Source organism: Anoplophora glabripennis, unplaced genomic scaffold, assembly GCF_000390285.2.
Source record: "Anoplophora glabripennis isolate ALB-LARVAE unplaced genomic scaffold, Agla_2.0 scaffold141, whole genome shotgun sequence".
NCBI lineage: Eukaryota > Metazoa > Arthropoda > Insecta > Coleoptera > Cerambycidae > Anoplophora > Anoplophora glabripennis.
Window position 1 is genome coordinate 924585 of NW_019416312.1, and position 23833 is coordinate 948417.

Here is a 23833-nt window from a genome sequence, read left to right on the forward strand (position 1 = left end):
AGCACATTTTACCCTTTTTTAAAATAAAATGAGTGTACTTTAGTCACTAAACACAAGTCGAATTTTACTCTACTGCACTAGCACGTCTTCGTATATTCAGCTCTAAGACTGGATTGATCTGTCACAATACACTGGCTCCTGCCCTATGATGTATCCAGTAAAATATACTAAAGTACACCCACACAGCACCTGGTATAGTAGATTTTTTAAACACTCATATATGCTCGTCTTGTAGTAAATTTAACACTCTTTCCGATGGTATGTCTAAATTTGATGTGGCTGTAAGAATAACAAAGATATCTTTGTTTTTATGAAAAAAGGCACAACATTTTTTGAAATCAAAAAATGTTAAATAGAAGAGCAACTATCAACTTTCCAAAAAAATCTTATACTACTTTTTTGTTGAAAATTACTTTTATCATAACCCCCTGAAGTTTGGCCATCACCATACGTTACACCCTGTATACATTCGAGGTAAAGTGCTAGTTTACATACAATAAACCTGTGAGGAATATACATCTAAACATAACACGCTTTTCGGTTTTTCTAAGTGATGGACAAATGTGTAAATGCACTTGTACCTGTCCTAAACCATGGTAGCTCTTGTGTCATTGCTCACACCAATTTGTCTACTACAGAGATGTCTTGCAAATGAAACAAACCAAAGAGTAGAAAAGCAACAACAGAAAAGCAACTATTAACCGTTAATGCCGACAGCAATGACACATCAACAAGGTTTCACCTTTATGAGACTATTCATTCTGAACATGCGCTTTACGAATAACAAGGCTAATGTTAATTTTTTTACTTTATTTAAATTTAGGAATATTCTCTTATAACGTTTTTTGTAAGTTTTAAGCACATTAGTGTATCTATTTTACAAAACATGTGTTGGTTGATCTTAAGTACTTTTAAATCCTTGTAAAAATAAATTAATTTGAAGTGGTTCATTTTTACAACAGCTATGTAAATAGTACACATAGGTCAGATTCGGTCTATATAACTCTTCAACTATGACAATTTGTTGCGGGTTGTCTAAATATGTGACATCACACTAAAAGAGTCTATTACATTGAAAGATACGACATATGAAGTACAGAGTTGGAAAATCCACATGGTCCATCTGCCTTTACATGAGAGCGACAAAGTTAAGTAAAGAAATCCGTGCGATAGACAAGGATGGCTATAGTGAAGACGTTTCATAATCTGAATAGTCACCGCCAGTTTCGGGTTAGAAGTGGGAGTGACTATTCGGATTATGAAACGTTTTCAATTTAACCATCCTTGTCTATCGCACGGATTTCTATTATTTACTTTATCGCTCTCACATAACGCCCGATGTACCATGGGGACTTTCCGAACCTGTATGCTTTGTATGTTATATTTCACCAATATTCAATAAACTTTGCTATTATTAAGTCAAGTTTTTTTCATCATACCACAATTAGATCAGCCAAATTTGTCTTCACCCACTGTTTCTTATTAATATGGTAATGTTTTCTAGGAATTTCTTTTTTCTCTATAAATTTTTGTATTGAATTTAATCATTCATTTCATAAAAAAACTTATAATGAAAATTTTCGAAACATATTTTTTTTAATTTTCTATTTTCTACAAATAATTTGTAGTTCATTTTATTTTACATTTTGTAGACACAGAATAAACGATTTTGAGGTATTTATTTCTAGTTTTATACAAATTACACACAACACTGTCCTACATAGTTACTAAATTCTATTTATAATATTCCCTCGTAATTTGAAATGCTGAATTCATTCAGTAAACGTAAGAAATAAAGTAATTTGGAAAATTCCGAAAAAAAAGTTCACGCAAAGTTTTCTATTACCCCTGTGGCTTCTTTACTCAACGCGTGTTCGAATCCCATTTATCAAGTAGGGACACGCCACTGCAAAATGAGGTTCGGGCGGTTGCTTAGCGAACTGTTTATTGTAAGTAAACACATTGCGCGACTGACAAGTGTAAAAGCAAATGTGATATCTGTCGCGTGTGTTTCGGGAATATGGGAGATGACGACAAGAAAAAGAAAGAAGAAGGCAAACAGGATGAAGGCGAGGATGAGCGACTGGAATTTATTCTTTCCTACCTCACGAAATCGTACAGACTCAAACAGGAAAAGTGGAACAAAATGATATCCTTAGAGGAAAATAAAGTAAGTTTGCAAATTGATTTTAAAAAAATTCTTAGGAATAGGTAGAGAAACAATCAGGTGCAAATATGTTTTACATAAATTTGACATTTATGTTCAAAACTTGTCAGATGTTACATGCTTTTAATTTTTATTCATATTATCTTTTATATGCGAAATATATACGTTTATAAATACCTAACGATTTTTCTAAGAATTTCGACAATTAGTAGGGGGTAAGGAAATTCTCAAAATATTTTTCTATTTATTAAAATTAAACCTGTTTACCACTTATCAATTTTTTTACTCAATCAAATCAAGGAATTGTAAATTGGCAATTTTATTTTGGTGCGTGTTATACTAAAATTTCTTTTTAAAAATATTATTTTTTTATTTATTTGAATTAGCTTTACCTTTATAATGGATTAAAAATAATACAATAATAATTGTTCAAGATTGGGCACAATAGAACCCGTTCTAGTTTACTAGATAATTTGTGGATTTCGAGTGGCTCAAATTATCTAAAATTTTGATTGCCGCAACTTTCCCATTACTTCAGATTTTCATCAACAACTTTTCTCTGTCCAACTGGTGACAAAATTAAATAGTTTATAATTAAATCGGTGAATTTGTTGGTGAGGCACCAGTCCATCAAATATTCACTTCGATTTTACTGATGAAAAGAAAATCCGACGTTGTCTAATATGACACAGTCGTTATTTCAGTTAGCATTTATGTGATTTGATATAAGTTATTTTTAAGACTCTTTTAGCACCATTTAGTAAGAAAATATAAATCATTTAATTATTTTAGTTTTAAATGTGAACAGATGACAAGTGGTGGTTTCAGCATTAACAGTCAATTTTGTTTTCTTTCTTCCCGTTTGGATACCATAGAATTTTCACCTACAACAATAAAAACCAGCCGTGCCGTCGTTAATTCGTATGGGTGAAATGAGAAAAAAAATCTAGGTTACTATCTACAATTTTGACAGATTTGACATTAATCTCTATTTGTCACAGATTTGTACTAAAATATGGTATACAGGGATTTCAGTATAAATGCTTAGTTTTCGCTATAGAGGATATTAAGTACAAATTTTTATTTTTATTTTTTTGATTATTTAGGAATAATTTCCAAACAAATTTGAATGTTGGCATAAAACTTGGAGTGCGGTTTTTTTTAGGACGCTAAATTTAAATATGTCATAGGTTTTGACGCTGCTTGTAGAGGGCGTCACCTACAAGGGTACGATTGAATTAAATTGGCCCTAACTTTTTTGCTACCCTGTACATTGAAGTTTCATATTAATACGTTTATTCCATTATCAATTCTAAGCAAAAAAGATATACCTACTTGGTTGAAATCTCTGAAAACAACCGTTTCCGAAATATTGGCTGAATAGTTAATAATATTTACCTACCGCGAAAAAATTTTAAAGCGCCACTGTTTTGTGTGTTGCAAAAAGTTTGTTATTTTTCATACAACTAAAAACAGATTTTAATAAAAAAATATGGTTGGTATTCAATTTTGAACATTTCTAGTGATAGTATAGTATTTTGAAATCTCTCAAAAATATTAGGTATTGAATTTATTGTTACACATTTAGCAATCAACAGAAAATGGTAAATAGCGACGTAGGTACTTAAGTATCTGCTTATTTAACTTCCTAATTATCTAAAGACCGGTAAATTTTACTAATACTTCACAAGAATACTTTATTGCCACAAATTAATGGTACATTTTAATTTAAAACCATTTAAAATTATTTAAAAAACCGTACGATTGCGTACGATTTTTTTTTCAAAAAACGTCCCCTTCTCCCCCAATAACTACGCCACTGGAGTGCATTTTGGAATAAGTTATCCATGAAAAAATAGTCCCTATTAAAAAAATGTCAAATTTTATCACTTAATCTTTTATGTCAGTGAAATTACAGGAAAATAATATTGAATATTTGAAACTATTAACACCCTGTACCTCCGTAGAGAAGCGTCCTATCAAAAATTTTTATAGGGCAAATATGATTATTTTCATTGGTAAAATATGCCATTAAAGTTTGGCAAAACTTATCATTAACACCCTATATATGTAAGAGCTTTTGTAGGATTGAAATGTCTGAATATCAAAAATTTATTGTAAATACTAGAAATATTGTAGGCATTACTATAGCTTGATCGATTTTTATTCTAAAAGTTGGTAGCCTTACGTTTTGCCAATAAAGCAATCAATTGTAACATCTGTAATGATGGTCAATATTAATACAACAAATTCAAATAAAATTTAACCGTTATCAATGTATTTTTTAAAATATCTTCTTAATAGGTCGAAGCGTTCGCATCAAATTTAATACATATTCTTGGCTACTGTTGACTCTTACTTATAGAGGGTCACAAAAATATTAGTTGCGTGCAATCCTCTTTTCTATAGGCACCTTGATAAAAAATTGTAAAATTATATTATGTTTCAAAATGCAGGTTTAGACTCCATTACAAGAAAAAAATGGTAATTGAAAAAATTTTGCTAAAGGATACCATTGCTGAGTTAAATTAAAAAGTATGTTATCGTGTAATAATTACTGCCAATGATAAAGCGTTAGAGAAAGCTGTGATATGCTCAGATTTCGTTCAAATCCCCAACAAGCTATGTGGAAAATTATAAACCAACATAGAAAAATACCTAGAAATACAACAACGCAAATCACTTGCGGCGAATTCAATAATTATTTTGCTAACAATGCCAATAATATAATATCAAAATTGCCACCTTCAACAACTCATTATAGAAGTTATACCGATAACGACAGCCACAACAATAAATTTTCTTTCACCCTTGTTTTATATCATGAGGTAGGTGAAGTCATCACATCTTAAGGACATAAAAATTTTCGATCCTCAACGATATTTCAGTAAAAATATTGAAGAGTATTAAGTAAAGGCACTATAATATTTCCTCTTACTCAGTTACTTAATTTATGTCTGTCCCAGAATATTTTCCCTAGTTGTCTCAAAATCTCCATTGCGACGTAATTCATATCAATAGTGGCACAACAATACAGTAAACATTCTTTTTTCCCATTAATTTTTCTTTCTTTTTGTACTTTTGTGTGAGTACCTACAACGCGTTTGAAGCTTCAAACAGTTCATTTTAGCATCTAAAAATATTAATTGGTTTTTCAACATGAATATCCCAGCTTTCTTTAACGTATAACTTTGGTAATAAGTAACTGTTATATGATTTTTATTCGAAAACCTTGTTCTCTAGCAAATCTTTTCAAGAGTGATAATTTTTTCAGTCAACATTCTTTTGTGCTTTGTAAGAAGCAACAAAATTTGATTTTTTTTCATTATGGTGGTTATGGAAAACTGGATTCCATGCATTTAAAAAAAAACATCATTGTTAAAAGGTCATCTTCAAACTGTTATATCTTTGTAAGGAGTAGTAAGTGAGCTGGTTCAAATTTTTTTTTATTAATTGTTTAACTAAGAAACAGAATTATGGAAAACCCCGTATAACGAATTGTGGCAATATCTTGACAATTACTTGTACAATATGTTAGGTCAAGAATTGAAAATGTAAAACAAGTATACATAAGTTAGGAACTAAAATGTTTTGATTGAAATTTTTTCTTCATTTTTATTTGGACATTTTGTAGGTATTTTGCCACCTGTGCCCAACTGCCCATAAAAACTATCACATCTACTTTAACACAAACTTTAGTTTCCAGAACGAATAAAAACTAATTTTCAGGGCGTAAAATATCTTAAATGAAGTCTGAAATGATATTTATCTATATTTTTCAATATGAGATTTTTAGTTAAACATGAATAATTTCATAAATAATTATTGTCTGACACTTTTTCGCAAGTGTTAATTTAATTTTTTTCACAAGGAAAAACATTCATTATTTTAACAATAATTATAAATATTAATAAAGCTCTACTTTTCGGTTAATTTATTGCTTCGTTTTTGTACTAGAATAGTAATATTTAATAAATGTATTCTAATATCATCTCAAAATTTTTAAACAAGTAATGTACAGTCTTCTGCAAGAACCAAGTGACAGCTTGAAATGTACTTACTTCTGTTATTAAAAATAAAAGTTTCTTTTTAAAACATGCGGGAAAAGCAGGTTAAAATGTTTGTGGTATTAAGAGGTTCTTTAAGTATGCTTATATTTTAAAAATTCATGAAAGAATTTAAAATATTTCTTCCGCCTCAACTTCTTTTACTGGAAGTTAGAATCAAAATCAAATGAGTTACTATATTTTTGAGGTATTTACAACTAAAGACAAATAATTAAATTATATAGGTGTTACAAATGCAAGTGTCTAGTATAAGCAAACTTTTCTACTTTTTCTTTTCTAACTTCGCCCCACAACAATCAGTTAATTGTAGCTTTCATCAAACTTATTTTTGCCATAATGAGAAGTAGATTCCGAAACACCAATAAAAAATATTATTCGGACTACATTTATGTTTCGTTTAACAGAATAATAGCTGATTCGTTATTTAAGTGTTATTCTCATCTTTTTTTTAGAATATGAGAATATTGCTTTGTTACATAAGTATAACACACTATTCCATTTGTGTTACGCTAAATCTGTTAGTTTTTAAACCAATTACAGCTCATTTAACACCAAAATGGTTATAATCTGTTAATTTGAATTTATTTTAACTGTGTGTCTGCCCATTAAATGGGAATTATTTCCAATAGGCAGATAATAGGATGAAATAGTGCTTTGTGTATAAATGTGAAATTTACGGTACCCTTCATATTGTCAGTATTAATTTATAGAACACTAATTTTAAATTTAAATTATGTGGTATAACAATTTTCCTCCAATTAGTCTAATTAGTATTAAGTACTCGCATATGGAAAGTACAATAATTATTAGTTATATAGGTATTGTTATTAATAGTAACTGGAATCTTCAAAGGGGGTAAAATTATTTTTCGGAAATATTCAAGGTAAATTTTTTAAACAGGAATAACTAACTCAAAACCAAAATCGAACAAATAAACGAATTTTTAAATCCACTGCAGTTTACAATATTTCAAACTATAGACCAATTGTACTGCATTCTAATTATGCAAAGGCTTTTGATATATCTGTTTATAATAGATTACTACCTAAAGCTAGAATTCTCCTACAAACAAGGATTAGGATTTACGAAAAGATTGCCGAGTTTTTCCCCTACTTAAGCAATCGTTTTCAATATGTTGAGCATACAGAGCATAATATACTTTTGTAGCTACAAGTGGTGCGCCTCAAGTAATTTAATACCGTATTTGTTTTCTATCTCTATAAACGACATTTTGGTTGAGCAATATTTGAGCAATATATTTTTATCTGTTAATCACGTTGAGATATTTATTGAAATTAAATCTCAATATGATTATGTTAAATATCTTACAATCATAACTTGATATCTTGCATTCATGGTGTATTACAAATAAATTTAAAAATACTCGTATGCAAATACATAATATTCACATTAAAAATCAACATACTTCATTATAACTGCACCTTAGATAATATATTTTTACATTATGAAAATTAAATTAGTCTTGCAATTTTGTTTGACAGGAAGGAAATTTAGTTTTTCTGCATATATTAATGGAATCATATCAACTGCCAAAATGAAGATTGACCTTATTTTTAGAAATCATAAATACATGACACAACATAAAATAAATGAATTTCCCTTCTGTTCAATTAAACCAACTTTTCGTAATTTCGCTACATCTTTGCCTAGTTTTATTTAAGTACATATAAACTTTTTTCTTAGTGCTCCAGGTAATTAATTATTTATTTCTCGTAATTATTTTACTTCTTTTGCCATGTATTATTTAATGTAAATATCTGCAATAAATTTGAAAATAATAAGGTCATATGCAAGTATAGCTTCCTACGCAATTTTTTTTCTTCCAGAAGATAATTTTATAGTTTAATATAAAACGGAAAATTAAACGGAAAGCTTATCTGAAAAGCTTATCTAACTGTAATTGTTTTTAAATTAATGATTACTGTAAAATAAAAACTAATATAGACTTGATATAGACTGCTTTCTGGAGATGTTAAATTAGAATATATTATTTTAGATAAAAAATGACTAATCTATTTTATTAAAAAGTCCACATATTTTTTAATTTTAGAACCGGGTGCATATCTCTATATCAAATTTGGTTGCATCAGAGTAATCGCTTTGCAGTTAATTGCTTCATAGTCAAAGAACTTCCATTTTATATAAAACTGAGATATATAGTTCACAGTACAGGCCCCCTCTGGAAAGTATATTACCACATTATAACTCCTGAGGAGCTTCGTTTTGACGAGTCTACCACATTTTTCCTCTGCGACTTTTCTCGATTCCTCCGCTTTTCCACTCGGAAAAGTCCAAAAACATGGCAATTTCCCGGGGTCTTGAAAAGTCAAGACCACATCTTTTATTTTTAGCTTAAGTAACTGGAAATGTTGTTGCAAATGCCGATTTTTTGTCCGACAGAAATTCTTCCGACATTGACGTGTCTAGAATAGATGAATTAGCCTAAATCTGCCTATTTTGAGTCCACGAAGTGGTCTTCCGTTGTACACGTTATTCTGGGACACCCTGTATATCAATATCTATGTGTCTCTCCATTATTAAATTTCCTCTTCTGCACAGTATTGTATTTAGTGATAAAATATTAAGTTTGAGTTGGTTTGTGGGAGATACTCCAGTTACAAATTTATATAGGTTCGTTAAAATAATACTTTTTATTTATAGTTAAATATATTAAAAAATATTATTAACTTCGATATAATCACACATTTGGTTGTTAAAGTAATAATAGAAATTCGCTTCTGCCAATATTCCACTGAAATCATGAAAAATTAGTTTATTAGATTCGTTCCGATTTTCGCCCACCGAATTCCACTACAAACTACTGGTGTTAACGAATGATTTCAAATACGCTGAAAAATTTATTCGGCACGTTATTTATCAGATACAGAAAAGTAAATTAACGTTGATGGTTCGTGCTTTTTATACGTGTTGTTTAACGACGTTGTTCTCGTTACCCTGGAAAATTGTTGTCCGTTTGTATCACACAAGCTGATAGGTAAATTCGATAAACAACAATTCGGGTTTGATTTTATGGAAAAATGATACTTAATAATGTATAATGAAAAACTTGGTTTATCATTCATGTTTAAATTTCGAATTTTAAAATCGAATTATTGAGTTCAGAATTTTATATGGAATGGAAAATGAATATATCATTCTATATATGTATGTGCGTAATTTATATTTGTATAAATAACATTATACGTGCTTTATATAAATTAAGTGGTTTATAATTTTTATAATTCGAAATTTAATATAAAATTTATTAGATTAAAATTAAATATTGAAAATGAAATGTATATAAACATTTGAATTTAATTTTTCAGACTTTTACCAACTTATTCCTGGTGTAATATTAAAAAAATAATAATAACATTTGGTTTTCAAGTGTGATCCTGCGACTATTTAGCTTAAAAAAAATAAGATCTCCACGCAAAGTTACAATTTGGTAAATAATTATAATTTTATATAAGCATAATAGTCTTAATTTGAGTAGTTTTATTTGTTAAATCTCAAAACTTGAAAAACATCTGGCCTTCTTTCTCAAGGAATATCGTGTCTTCCAACTTCGTAAATTTGAATTCATTTTAATTATTTAAAAAACCTTAAAAATACATATAGCCCAGTCATTATACACATGAAACAGCCTGTTTCGGGAAAAAAATACTATTAGAAGTTTTTTTGCGGAATATTGTTCGGAAACCTATTATAAACAAAATATGAAAAAATCAACTCGAGACTAGTTGGGAAACTTTGTTAATACAATGGTCAAAGTTATAGAAAAGTGGTTTTTTGACTGGCGTAAAAAAAACTATTATTCATAGCGAAAAAAAGTTTATACAAAAAAGGTAGGTATTAAATAAGCCTATAAAATGAGATAAGTCCGATTAAAATCCGATAATTTGTTTATGCGCAAGAGCTCAAAAATGGTCCAAAATGGCCGTTTTCTTCAATTGCTAGTAATTAATGCAATTTTCATCGCAGACACTTGTAATTCAGGATTTTTGAGGCTTTTTACACCCTTAATAAGTGGTAAAAATTTCAGCCCGAAAGCTTCATTGGTTTGGCGTTGGCGGAATATGTTATCTAAGAAGATGCTATTTTCAATTCATTTTTCCCAAGCTCACAGGCGTTGTAGAGTTTCGATCATTAGTTGTTTTTGTACCTAAATAGCTGTATTAACATATGCATCTACTGATAATTTAATTTTTCAAATTTAATTTGTTTAAAATTGACTTTGAAAAAATGTTAATATTTATTAAATTGTTAAGATAGGTAATTATTATAAAATAAAATAGTAACCTTGCGCGCATGCTCCGCCTTGCTCTTCCCACTCGTTTGCTAGACCGAGTAATAGAACGCATCGCCGCTATCTTCTTATTTGCAATGAAATAGTTGAATTCACCTTAATGTTAATGTAGGACATGAAAATATAGCTCTTAATGTATACTCTCTTCAAATGTCGGCTCTTAAAATTAATAATTAAGGTCACTGCGATTAAATAAAAAAAAAATTATCTCAGCTTCTAATCAACTTAGAACAACGATTTTTTTTTAAATTCGAAGAAAAATAGTATTAACTAAACTAGTATTGAGGTTACTATTTTATTTTATCATAATTACATATCTTAACAATTTAACATTTTTTCAGTCATTTTTAAACAAATTAAATTTGAAAAATTAAATTGTCAGTAAATGCATATGTCAATACAATTATTTAGGTACAAAAGCAACTAATGATCGAAACTCTACAACGCCTGTGAGCTTGGGAAAAATGAATTGAAAATAGCATCTTCTTAGATAACAAATTCCGCCAACGCCAAGCTAATGAAGCTTTCGGGCTGAAATTTGTACCACTTATTAAGGGTGCAAAAAGCCTCAAAAATCCTGAATTACAAGTGTCTGCGATGAAAATTGTATTAATTATTAGCAATTGAAAAAAACTACAATTTTCGACCATTTTTGAGCTCTTGCGCATAAACAAATTATTGGAACTTAATGGGACTTGTCTTATTTTATAGATTTATTTAATACCTACCTTTTTTGTATAAACCTTGTTTCTCTATGAATAACAGTTTTTTTACGCGAGTCAAAAAAACACTTTTCCATAACTTTGACCATTGTTTTAACAAAGTTTCCCAACTAGTCTCGAGTTGATTTTTTGATATTTCATTTATAACAGGTTTCCGAACAATATTCCGCAGAGAAACTTCTAATAGTATATTTTTCCCCAAAAAACCCATAATGACTAGCCTAATATTAGATTGCCACTCTTAAAGATTGAGTGAACACAAAATGTATCTAGGCAACTAAAATTGTCTAGAAGTATGTTCTATAATAGAAAAAATTAATTTATCTAAATTATTAAATTATTTATTTGCTAAATTTATTTAGGTAGCGGTAAGTTTCCGATTCATTCATAAAAATTAACTCATTCATGCAAATGTGAATATCTAAACACGCAACGTATTGTATATTAGGAATATTTGAAAAAGAAACACTTGTTTGTTGTTTTCAGGTTTCCAATAGCATAAAATCAATTTTACGATACGAGGATACAAACAACAGTGACGAAAAGCTATTGATTTTCTACATATTACGTAACCCAGACATCGATGGGAAATAGTTTCTAAATCTACAGCTAAGTTTAAAAGGACTGCGAGTATACATACAGAAAACACCGTCATAAAAATTTACACAGTTATTCCTAATATCGTGATAGTAACAAATAGTATCAAAGTTTCATATATTATCTGAAATTTTGAGAAAATATACAATTTGCTATTAGTCCAGGCGGTAGAGCACTAAAAGTAGGCTTTGGCCTAAATATTATGTAGAATAAGAATCCGAGTTTGCCTATTCCAAAAAACCATTGCTAATTTCAGGGGAATAATAAACATACAAAAAGAACGAAAAATTACCCGTTTTTCGACATATTTTTCCCTGTAACATTGAAAGTAAGTCCTAAATAAAAAAAGTCATCCTTTATTTTTTGTTAGTTGACGATTTTCTAAAATACAATAAGTGCGAATCAAAGAAGTTGAATTTTACATTAACAATGGGCGAAAAATCATATGTATATTTGGAGCAATTTTTAAAATTTAAAAGTAAAGATTTATAAATACATATTGATGAAACTCTGTAAACAAGTAGTAAAATATGGCAATTCTACCGTAAAAATTTTGCAACGAACGATGGCGCGGTTTTCGTTTCAAAGGATTGTTAATTAAGAAAATTTCAAAAAGTTTATTGCATACCGTTGGTTTGAGGAGGTTCGATACATCTCTTGCGGGGCTTTTATTTGAATAAAAGTATCTATTTATTCATTTAAGAGCTTGTAAAATGATGGATGAAATCTGGCAACATTGCCCTGGCGTGGTGTTAAAAGTTGAGTCAACTGTCATTACTGTCAACTGTGCTTTGCGCGTATTCCGTAAACATGAATGAACATCCAAGATACAAAGGAAAAGTAATGATTGAAGAGCAATATAAAATGCGTATGAAACAGAATGTGGATTGATGAGAAAGAAGTAAAATGTCCAAACCGAGAATCCATATGATAACTGTCAAGAAGCTCAGTGTACAATAGTGAGCTGTCCCCTTGTCAAATTGAAGATTATGACGGAACATCTATACCGTTCGTTTTGCAAAGAGATCCTTTCAATTTTTGTTTCAAAATGCTATTGTATTGCATGCGAACACGAAAAATTTTTTTAATATTAATTATTACTACATATGTTTTACCCATTTTTAAGAGCAATATTCACGTTTGATTAAAGTTTTTTCCCAACTCGCATAAGAGCCTGTATAAAAGAGCATAATTTTTATCATTTTTCAAAAAAACTATATTGGCAATCGATCTGATATTTTTACACGAGACAGTTGGCATATTTATTAACAGATTTCAATGATTTTGAATACTTTCTTACCATTTTTTGTTCGGTATCGAACCTCCTTAAATTAAGGTTTAGAAAGGGCACACAATTTTTTAGAGATACTTGTTGTCATAATAAACAATGATCAGTATTAAAAATACCTATTTTTTCTTAATTTTTCAACATTTACTCTGTAAACAATTATTTATTACCCAGGGAATTTTCTATGCAATCTTGCACACATAAAACCTACGTCGTAACCCTTGCTTTTTAGTCAAATATGACAGCATTCTACTGTGTACATTCTGAGATATAGAAGCGTAAAGTTAATGATAAATAAATTTATAGCTTACGTAATCGTGAAGTCCAGAAAAAAAATGTTTTTATAGCTAACTACAAGTACTTTCAATAACCGTTTAGTGCATTTTCGGCAGATAAAAGGTTAGTGAAAGAAAAATCAAGAAAGGTACCGTGGTTACTGGAATTTTCCTGCGGCACGCCGTATGGGTTTCAAAATGCGTATGCGCCATAAAAGATGAGTTTTCTCGGGAACAATAGCACTTATCAAGACGATTTTATTTTAAATTTGATATAGCAAAATGACAGGAATACGAATATTTTTTTGCATTCGATTGTCGATTGCATAGAAAATTCCCTGGGCAATAAATAATTGTTTATAGAGTAAAATGTTGAAAAATTAAAAAAAAAATAAATGGTTATAACAGTCTAAAAAATTGTGTGCCCTTTCTAAACCTTAATTTAAACCCACGGTACTTTTTGAAATTTTCTTAATTAACAATCCTGTCAATCAAAAACCACGCGATTGATCGTTGCAAAATTTTTAGGGTAGAATTCACATATGTTTTACTATTTGTTCACAAAGTTTCATAAATATTTATAAATATTTACTTATTTTAAAAATTGCTCCAAATATACATATGATTTTCTACTACCTTTCGCCCATTGTTAATGCAGAATCCAACTTTTTTGGTTCGCAGTTGTTACTTCATATAAAATTGTCAAATAAACAAAAATTAAAGAATGATTTTTTTTTATTTAGGGCTTAATTTTAATGTTACAGGGAAAATATAACGAAAAATGGGTAATTTTTCACTCTTTTTGTGTTTGTTGTTCCCCTGAATTTAGCAATGGTTTTTTGGAATAGGCAAACTCGGATTCTCATTCTACATAATATTTGGAATTTTTCTGTACAACAAAATAGATTACTTCAAATACAAACGCCTCGAATGCTCTGCCGCATGGACTATATACAGTTTTAAAAAATTAATGGTTTATCTAATTTTAATATGTAAATTTTGTTGATTTTATACTATTGTTTGCCGTCCTCATTTGTTTATTTAGAGGAATTGAACAAAGTAATTATTAAATTGTAAATTATTGTATAAAATATTTGAAATACTCGTATTTAAAATAAATATTTCTATGTACAAATACTGTGATAAAAAGTAACTTCTGAAATTAATGCAATAAAATTTGGATAAGATTCTTAAAACAAATTTAGGAAACCAGTATTTTTTATTTTTGCCAAGTGGCCCCCTCTTTCGGGGTTACAACCTGATGAAATCTGTTCCTAAGAATAGTATTATTTTTATATCTCAGAATCCTGTTGTACGAGTATCACTAAATTTGGTATACAGAGGTTTTAAGATATGTGAAATCTGATAGTGCTACTATTTTTGGTGGGGAGCTCCCTTAAGCCCCCCCTGTCTTTGGTCGGACATTTGAATTTCTAAAAAATTATTAGTCCCCTATAAAGCTATCGAATTTAGAATTTTTTTGTCTCTTTTTCGAGAAAAATGTCAAAATGTGCTTTTGTACTCATATTTTTAAGAACAATATTATCGCTTATTTTTTGACAGAAGAATTCACTCTTAAAGTTATAATTTAGACACTGATTGGCAACCTTAAAAAATTCGGAGATCATATAAGCTGCAGTTATTTCTTGTTTATTTTCAGAAAATGATACTGAACTTCTTGAACAATCCAAACGAAAAGATGCTGATTATGACAATACCAACAACTGGCCTGCTCACACCGATGACGCAGTTTTCAGCAGCAATTAAACAAAAGTACACTTATTTCATAAGGAGGGTGCCTCAGGCGGTGACTATGCAGAACTTTAGGACCGTATTAAGTTTCGGTGATATGGGTGGAAGACCGGTCGAAGAGCTGGCCGTTTTAATGGAAGGTGTGTTTGTACCGCTTCTCTCCAATCCTGGAAACCAAAGGGGCTGGCCAAAGGTTGTGGCTGAGGACGTCGTTTCTCACGTTAGAGATTTTAAAAGCAATGTAGAACAGGTAAGTGCTACGGTTACAATTTATTTAGTAAATATATTGCAATGGATGGAAATACCGTTTGTTTCACTGAGTGAACAACAATCGTTAGGAATAAAGAATAAACAAAGATAAATAAAGAATATATTGGAACTGAATTCATAGTTTGAATTTTAGAATTTTGGAGTATAGCAAACAACTTGGTCTATTGGTCATTTGCATTGCAATTAAAAGCAAAAGGATAAATGCAAATGCAAACACAATACTCATATATATGTGGATTGAAATTAATAAAAATGTATTAATTAGAAGTCTAATTAAGTGTATAGGTACGTTTTCATTCAATTCCGTCAGGGCATTGTGAAGATATGACACCCTCGAATACTGATGCATTCGCCAGGAAAAGTTTATAGAGCAAACTCTACTTATTTTTTGGCAATTAATTTATTCCCGCAGTTTCAGTATTTAAAGTAAGATCACCTTGTATAATTTAAAATTCATACTTACTGATGGGTAACAATTTTGATTTGAATGGTTAATTGCTTTGTTTTGGGTACTTAAATTGGTACGGTTAATTGTTGCTCATCCTGTATAAACATAAATAAATCACAAGAGAAATATAAATAAATAAAAGAAAATACTTTCCGAATTCTATTTCAGTTAATAATGGATTATTAAAAATTCAGGATTAGATAAAATCAAACATCTGTTAATCAATTCTTTGAAACTGGCGCATTTGTCACATTTTGTATAAATATAGAATATGAATAAAAAGGTGTAATGGTCTTATTAGCTTATTATTAAATTTCTGATAGTTTGTAAACTGTTTTTACTACGCATGCTTGGCGGTGCATTTTACACTGCAAGAACGATTGTTAAGTTGGAAATGGTTGGAAATTTACACGAAATTTGAAATAAAGATAATTTGAAACTGACAATAGAGAGAAATGTTAACTCCAAATCTGTCACTGACTAGTAGTTGGAGTAGGGGTTTTCTGCTTTTTTGTGATTATGGGAATGGCTGTGTTTAATGACAAAGAGAGTGGAGGAAAAAATAGAATTATTTTAATTTGATATTTCTATCGCAGCTAGATTTTAATTTTAATCATTAATAATGGCCTGTATTTTACATTCTTTTTGACGGGCTTTGGATGACAGGTTTGTAGCAATAGACCAGGGCAAGCAAATTTTTTCTGGATTACCTTCAGTAAAACTCACATAATAAAATTGTAGATTCCTAGATCTGCGCAAGGTGCGGAACATTTTTAAAATTGAAAAAATGTTTAAAAAAATTTAAAAAATACCAATTTTTTACTTATATCTTAGAACCTATGCATTTTGGAAGAATATTGAAGAGGAAAAAAGATTTAGAATTGAATTTTGCACAATATACTGTCAGTTAAAAATGTTTAAATGTATTATCGATGTTGCAAAATAGCAATAATTGATGAAAAAAGGAAAAATAATCAAGTTTTTTGGATAATTTTAAAAAATATTTTAATTGCTCCGAGGGCATTCTAATTTTGATAAAAAAAAACTTTATGACCCATTTACACAAGGCCAGTTGTGAAGACATTTCACTAAGCCAATCCAACATTGGCATCGTGTAACCAAGGTAACCAAGCCACTCCACTAATTAGAACGGTTTCTAATTTTAGGAGCCAATAGCCTCAACTTGGTCATTGGATTGGCTTAATGGAATGTCTTCACAACTGGCCTCGTGTAAATGGGCTATTAGGAGCCAATAGCCTCAACTTGGTCATTGGATTGGCTTAATGGAATGTCTTCACAACTGGCCTCGTGTAAATGGGCTATTAGTGTATAATAAAACAATACACCAAATTTCATTAAAATCGGTTCGATAGTTTTAGCAAAATAATTTTTTGAAAAAAAATAAATTTTTTAAAAAATTGAAAACAGTTGATTAGGACGGTCACAGTAAATTTTTAAAGTGAACACTCTTTTTTTATTTTTAAATAATTAAGGTCTGCGCATACATACGCGGTAGCGATGGCGGTGGCGGTAGCGGTGGCGGTGGCGTTATTCGAATTTAAATATACCGCTCGTACCGCGACATGTATGTTTTGACCCATTTGTTTCTATGCGTAAAGGCCTGCACATACATACGCGGTAAGGTAAGCGGTGGCGGTGACGTTTGAATGTAACACATAGAAACAAATGGGTCAAAACATACATGACGCGGTACGAGTGGTATATTTAAATTCGGATAACGCCACCGCCACCGCTACCGCCCCCGCCATCGCTACCGCGTATGTATGTGCAGGCCTTTACATTCAAACGCCACCGCCACCGTTTACCTTACCGCGTATGCAGGTGCAGGTCTTTAGAATACATTTATCAATTTGTAATGTAGTCTACCAAAATTACAATTTTAAAGTATGATTTTTTCTTAATTTTATCTGTATTTTACAAAAAAATTAATTTCCAAATAANTTTTAATTGCTCGGAGGTCTTTCTAATTTTGGTAAAAAAAAACTGTAGAGTATAATAAAACAATACACCAAACTTCATTAAAATCGGTTCGATAGTTTTAGCAAAATAATTTTCTGAATAAAATAAAAATTTTTTTTCGAATTTTCAAAATGTTGCACAGCCTCAAATAAAGCATGTAGGTACTTGAAAAATTTTTTCGCATAGAAAAGACCGCTCAACCTTTCAAATGGTTTTTAAAAAATTTAAATCAGTTGATTATGACGGCCACAGTAAATTTTTAAAGTTAACACCCTTTTTTTATTTTTAAACAATTAGATTACATTTATCAATTTGTAATTCTAATCTTAATTTTATCTGTATTTTACAAAAAAATTAATTTCCAAATAAAAAAATTATTTTTTTAATTTGTTTAAACAAAAATCGTTTATATAATAATTGTAATAACTAAATACATTCATATTCAGAGTGTTGAAATATATACGTAAACAAATTTTTTCATTGAAAAAATGCAATAGCATAGGGTAAAATATATAGTATATTTAATGCATAAATAATAAACTTTGTTTATAACAAAATATATGCAAATTAGACAGTTGGCATATTCGAATTCCTTGGTCCGCGAGCCATCGAATTAAAAAAAAATGATCCATTAAAAGCCGAGGCAATGCAATTTTTTTCGTATCTTCGCATTTTGAACCTGCGAAATCAATCTGGGAGCGAAAGCCCTCTCTCCCACTTTTCGTGTTATAAGTCACTTTTCGTGTGTGCGAGCGATAGCTTTTCCGCTGATTTGTCGATGTTGTTGCCGATAACTTATGAATATGAAAATTTTCCCAGCTTAGAACTCGGAAAAACGAAGCCACTGGATCAAAGATTAAGTATTGATAAATTGTTTATAAATTAACGGTAAATCCCGGTAAACTTTGACCGCTTATATCTCGAGAACCAATAAACGGAATTTAACTTTTTTTGTTAAANAAATACATTCATATTCAGAGTGTTGAAAAAATGCTATAGCATAGGGTAAAATATATAGTATATTTAATGCATAAATAATAAACTTTGTTTATAACAAAATATATGCAAATTAGACAGTTGGCATATTCGGATTCCTTGGTCCGCGAGCCATCGAATTAAAAAAAAATGGATCCATTAAAAGCCGAGACAATGCAATTTTTTTCGTATCTTCGCATTTTGAACCTCCGAATTCAATCTCGGAGCGAAAGCCCCCTCTCCCACTTTTCATGTTTTAATTCACTTTTCGTGTGTGCGAGCGACAGCTTTTCCGCTGATTTGTCGATGTTGCCGATAACTTATGAATATGAAAATTTTCCCAGCTTAGAACTCGGAAAAACGAAGCCACTGGATCAAAGATTAAGTATTGCTAAATTATTTATAAATTAACGGTAAATGCCGGTAAACTTTGACCGCTTATATCTCGAGAACCAATAAACGGAATTTAACTTTTTTTGTTAAAAGAAACGTCTTTCAGAGTATTTTAAAATTATAATTTTTGAAAAAAACTAAATTGCAAATTTATAAATGTAATTTAATTGTTTAAAAATAAAAAAGAAGACTTTAAAAATTTACTGTGGCCATCTTAATCAACCGACTTCAATTTTTCAAAAACCATTTGTAGGGTTGAGCGGTCTTTTCTATGTGAAGAAACTTTCATGTATCTAGATTTTTTATTTGAGGCTGTGCAACATTTTGAAAATTCGAAATTTTTTTTTTCAAAATTTTTCTCAAAAATTATTTTGCGAAAACTATATAACCGATTTTAATGAAATTTGGTGTGTTGTTTTATTATACTCTAAAGTTTTTTTTTACCAAAATTAGAATGTCCGCGGGACAATTTTTTTAAAAATTATCTAAAAAACTTGATTATTTTGTCTTTTTTTCATCAATTATTGCTATTTTGCAACATCGGTAATAAATTTAAAAAATTTTAACTTACAGTGTATTGTACGAAATTGGATTCTAAAACTTATTTCTCTCTTCAATATTCTTCCAAAATGCATAGGTTCCAAGATATAAGTAAAAAACTCAGATAAGATAGATATATTTTTAAATGTTTTAAACATTTTTGCAATTTTAAAAATGTTCCGGACCTCGTACAGATCTAGGGATCTACACTTTTATTATGTGAGTTGTACTGAAGGTATTCCAGCAAAAATTAGCTTGCCTCCTCTTACATCCAAGAAGTGGAATATTTCGACAGATCCGCCCTGGTATATAAGTAAAGTTTGACGGTTTAAAATGGTTGACGGATTCAAATTTAGTTAATGCATAATGCAAAATTATAAAACGTAAGCATAAAACTCGACGTTCACATGGATAAAAATAGTTTGAAAAAAAATTAAACGTTAAACCATTTGCTATTTTTATATTTTGATTCAAAACATGGGCGAAAATCTGATTTCCGCTTAGCATTGCTTTACATCTACAACGACTTTTGGCTGGGCTCTCTGCGAGTAGGGTTCTACAAACAGTTTCAGAGGTCAAAATCCAAAGTTGAGTAAATTCCAAAATACAAGAAATGTATTTATTAAGAGGTTTTGCTATAAACAATTCTTTAAAAGAAATTTTCTTGATACTTTAAAATGATTGCCATTTATCATAGCTTAACATAATGCAAATATATTAAACCATATATCAGCTAAAATCAAATTTTATGCCTGTTTGCACCGAAATTATCATAAGAACAACTTAATAAAGTTGTTTTTAAAATTAAGTTATACTATTTTTTTAGAGCATTGCACCGACGGATCATAAACTATACTTAGCAAAGTAGGTCTATGTATTGGCAACAACGCAGAAATATAGTAACTTTCATTGCTTTATGTTGGGTATTTTAGTTATTTCTGATTTTCTTCCGTTTGTTACATGGACTTATGAAAAATTAGGTTAGGTTAGGTTTCGGTGGTCGGTTTGTCGTGTCATGTCTATGGTGTTTGTTGTAAATGTAATATAAAATAATATATGGTTGTTGTTGATGTTGACCAAAAGACTAGTTAAAAATAATAATTTCCTCAAGTACCTAGTAACTCTTTTATTCTACTACTTCCTCTATCAACGGTAAAATTCGCAGACAAGTCTGGTTTGTAAAACGAAATATTTTATAAAAATTCAATTCGTCCATTGTATGGAAATAGTCAGATCTTGTATAATTTAATCTAGGAAACCCAAATTCTATAATTTCCAAAACATAAATCATCCTCAAATATGTCATTCAATCGAATATCCACAATACTTTTTTTACAACTACCCACTTTAATACCACACACATTAATACTGACCATTTTATTTGTACTTTCCACGTTTTTTCTTTGAAATTTTAGTGTATTGCGCACGCTCCAAGTCTGTTTGAAAAAAGAACTTCATAAGTCGCTGTCAAACTGAGGCTTAAATTTAAGAAGCTGTTTCCATACTAAAGAAGATTTTAACGTATGGTGCAATACAAAAAGCTTACTTAAGCTTTTCTTATTTTAAGTAATGCTTATTAACTTCGGTGCAAACGGGCATTAATGATAGGTGCGTGTAAGGTTTAAAAGGTAATATACAGTAAATAAGTAGTTTGTATAATATCTGTAAATTTATTTATTTGAAAAGGTAATAATGCGTGTGCAGTTTGTAAGTTATTTTTTTATCCATGTGGATATGAGATGGAAGGAATATACCGTCTACAGCCTATCGCAATAATACCTGGTCGATGTGTGGGTCGCTAAATTTTTTTACTTAATTTTACCCATATTCTTACCAATATAAATGTGCCCTTCTAGACCACAGATAAGTCTTCACCCAGTATGGTCGTCAGCAAATGGTTTGGTGACAGTTTGAAAATCCTGAATAAACACAAAATTCCTAGTCAGTGTTTGATATTTATTCTGTAGAAACAATATTTTTTTAATGCGTATGCTGTGGACAATTGGATATCGTTAGAGACTACTGTAGAAGCAACTATATTATTTCTTATCTGTCGTAGCATCTCCAGTTTAAAATACATGTTTTTGTTCAGTTCGAACTGGATCAAACTTTCACGTGACGTGTTGTTTTCGATAATTTCCGCTAAAAAACAGACCGGAAATAACGGATATAAGTTTTATCTTAAAAATTTAATAAAGCAATTAGTAATAAATTTTCCCGATATTCAAACTTTCGCGAAATTCATCTAAATTTAGCCCCAAACTATTTAGTTTCACACGATATCATTTATCTGATTTCGAGGTGACTATGGCGTGCAGGCACGAAACTCTCAGTGTTCGTTAAGGTTACCACTCTATGCGCGATTTGTTACTGTGAAACTTCGTGCAACAAAGTATTCACGAGAAATTAATAGTCGTTTGTATTTTATTTCATATTTTCAAGAGTTTAAAGTAACATAACATCCATGAGTTGTTAGGCATATAAAATCGGCTCTAGTTGCGCTATCTTGGAAGTATTTTCATAATAATAATAATCAGCCTTGTTAATAGATAATAATTGATTAATAAGTTCTTTAATACCTTACTAGCTGGAAACCGCTTGAATCATACTAAAATACCTTGCCAATAATGTTTTTTTCTAATTAACAGATTGTTTAGAACATTAATTATGCGACAACACAGAAATTTATTCATATAGGTACTTAAAATTTCGTTTGGTAAATATATCTATAATCAACTTTAAACGTTAAGATTAAAAGAGTTTTGTTAAAAACCGATATTTTACGAAAATTTGCTGTGTCTGATACACAAATCTATGAATCAGTGGCAGAGATATTGGGATAGATAACATCGTCATTGAGAACTCTAGAATTTTGATTACAAAGAATAATTTGAAAATTGGAGAAGTGCATTTAATTTTGGTTGGTATTTCTAAGAAAAAAAATATATTTTATTCGATAAACCAGCTATTTCTCAGTTATTAGTATTTTTCATTGGAAGTGCAATTTTAAACACTGTAATTATGAAATCTCTAAAAAAAATCACTCACAGGAATTTTTAATTTTCTGAAAAAATAACCCCTGAAAAAAATTAAAATTGCTGTACCACCAACATTTTTGACTTCTGATAGTTACAATGTTTAAAATGCTATTCCTCAAAAAAAAGTTTTTTGTGAGATGGTTTTGCAGTTATTTTCTATTTATTCATCTACAGGGTGACCCATTAAGAATGGAAACATTCGCGTACAAAAGTTGTTTATGGACCGATTTGAACCGGGTTTCTTTTTAAAGATAGATCTCTAAAAGCTCTATCTTGATGCAAAATTTGAAGACGAAATTTTGATTTTCAAGGCCTATTATGATTTTTTGTTAAGTGAAAATTAGCAAAATTTTGTTCGCTATTTTTCTATAAAAAATCTGACTACACCACTGGATTTAGGAACCCCTCAAATGCATTTATACCAATTTTTGCGAAAAAAGTTTACCCCTAAAAAAATTATGACAATATCGGCATCACCAGTGTTTGCCGTTGTCGGTGAACCTATTCTTTTATAAAAACTGACTAGAACCCAAAGCGAAACAAAATTAAATAACAAATACTGGTTTACTAATTATTACTCAGAATCATAAAAACCAGTATACACAAAATAAACAACAATTACTCTAATATAAACAACAATTGATAAAAAAAAATGATTAAAAAATTACATTTTTAAAAATGAAAAAGGAGTCTATCATATTGATTTAACCACTAATCCTCCGTTTAATTCCATACATTTTTCATAACGTTTTTTTATATTTTACATTTGTTCATATTATTTTTAAGCAACGTTATTTTCTAGAATATCTCGTAATATTTTTTTCAGAAAATTCTTCACAACGAATTGGATTATGGTTGTAGAATCCAGTGGCTTTTTGAATAAAGAAATTATAAATGTAATTATTTTTGTTTAAAAAGGTAATATTTGTAAGTTTTGGCATAATAACCACGAAATAATAATAATTTGACAAACTTGGTGTTTATTTTATGT

At 29.8% G+C, this 23833-nt stretch overlaps 1 protein-coding gene across 1 annotated transcript in view; it reads left to right on the top strand.

The window, feature by feature from the left end:
- Positions 1–2020: 2020 nt before the first annotated feature.
- Positions 2021–23833, top strand: part of LOC108904356 (dynein beta chain, ciliary-like) — an 80631-nt gene continuing 58818 nt past the window's right edge. The window contains exons 1-2 of the mRNA XM_018706872.1: positions 2021–2170; positions 15107–15448. Coding sequence (XP_018562388.1) covers positions 2021–2170; positions 15107–15448 — 492 coding nt within the window. The remainder of the gene's footprint in view (positions 2171–15106; positions 15449–23833) is intronic.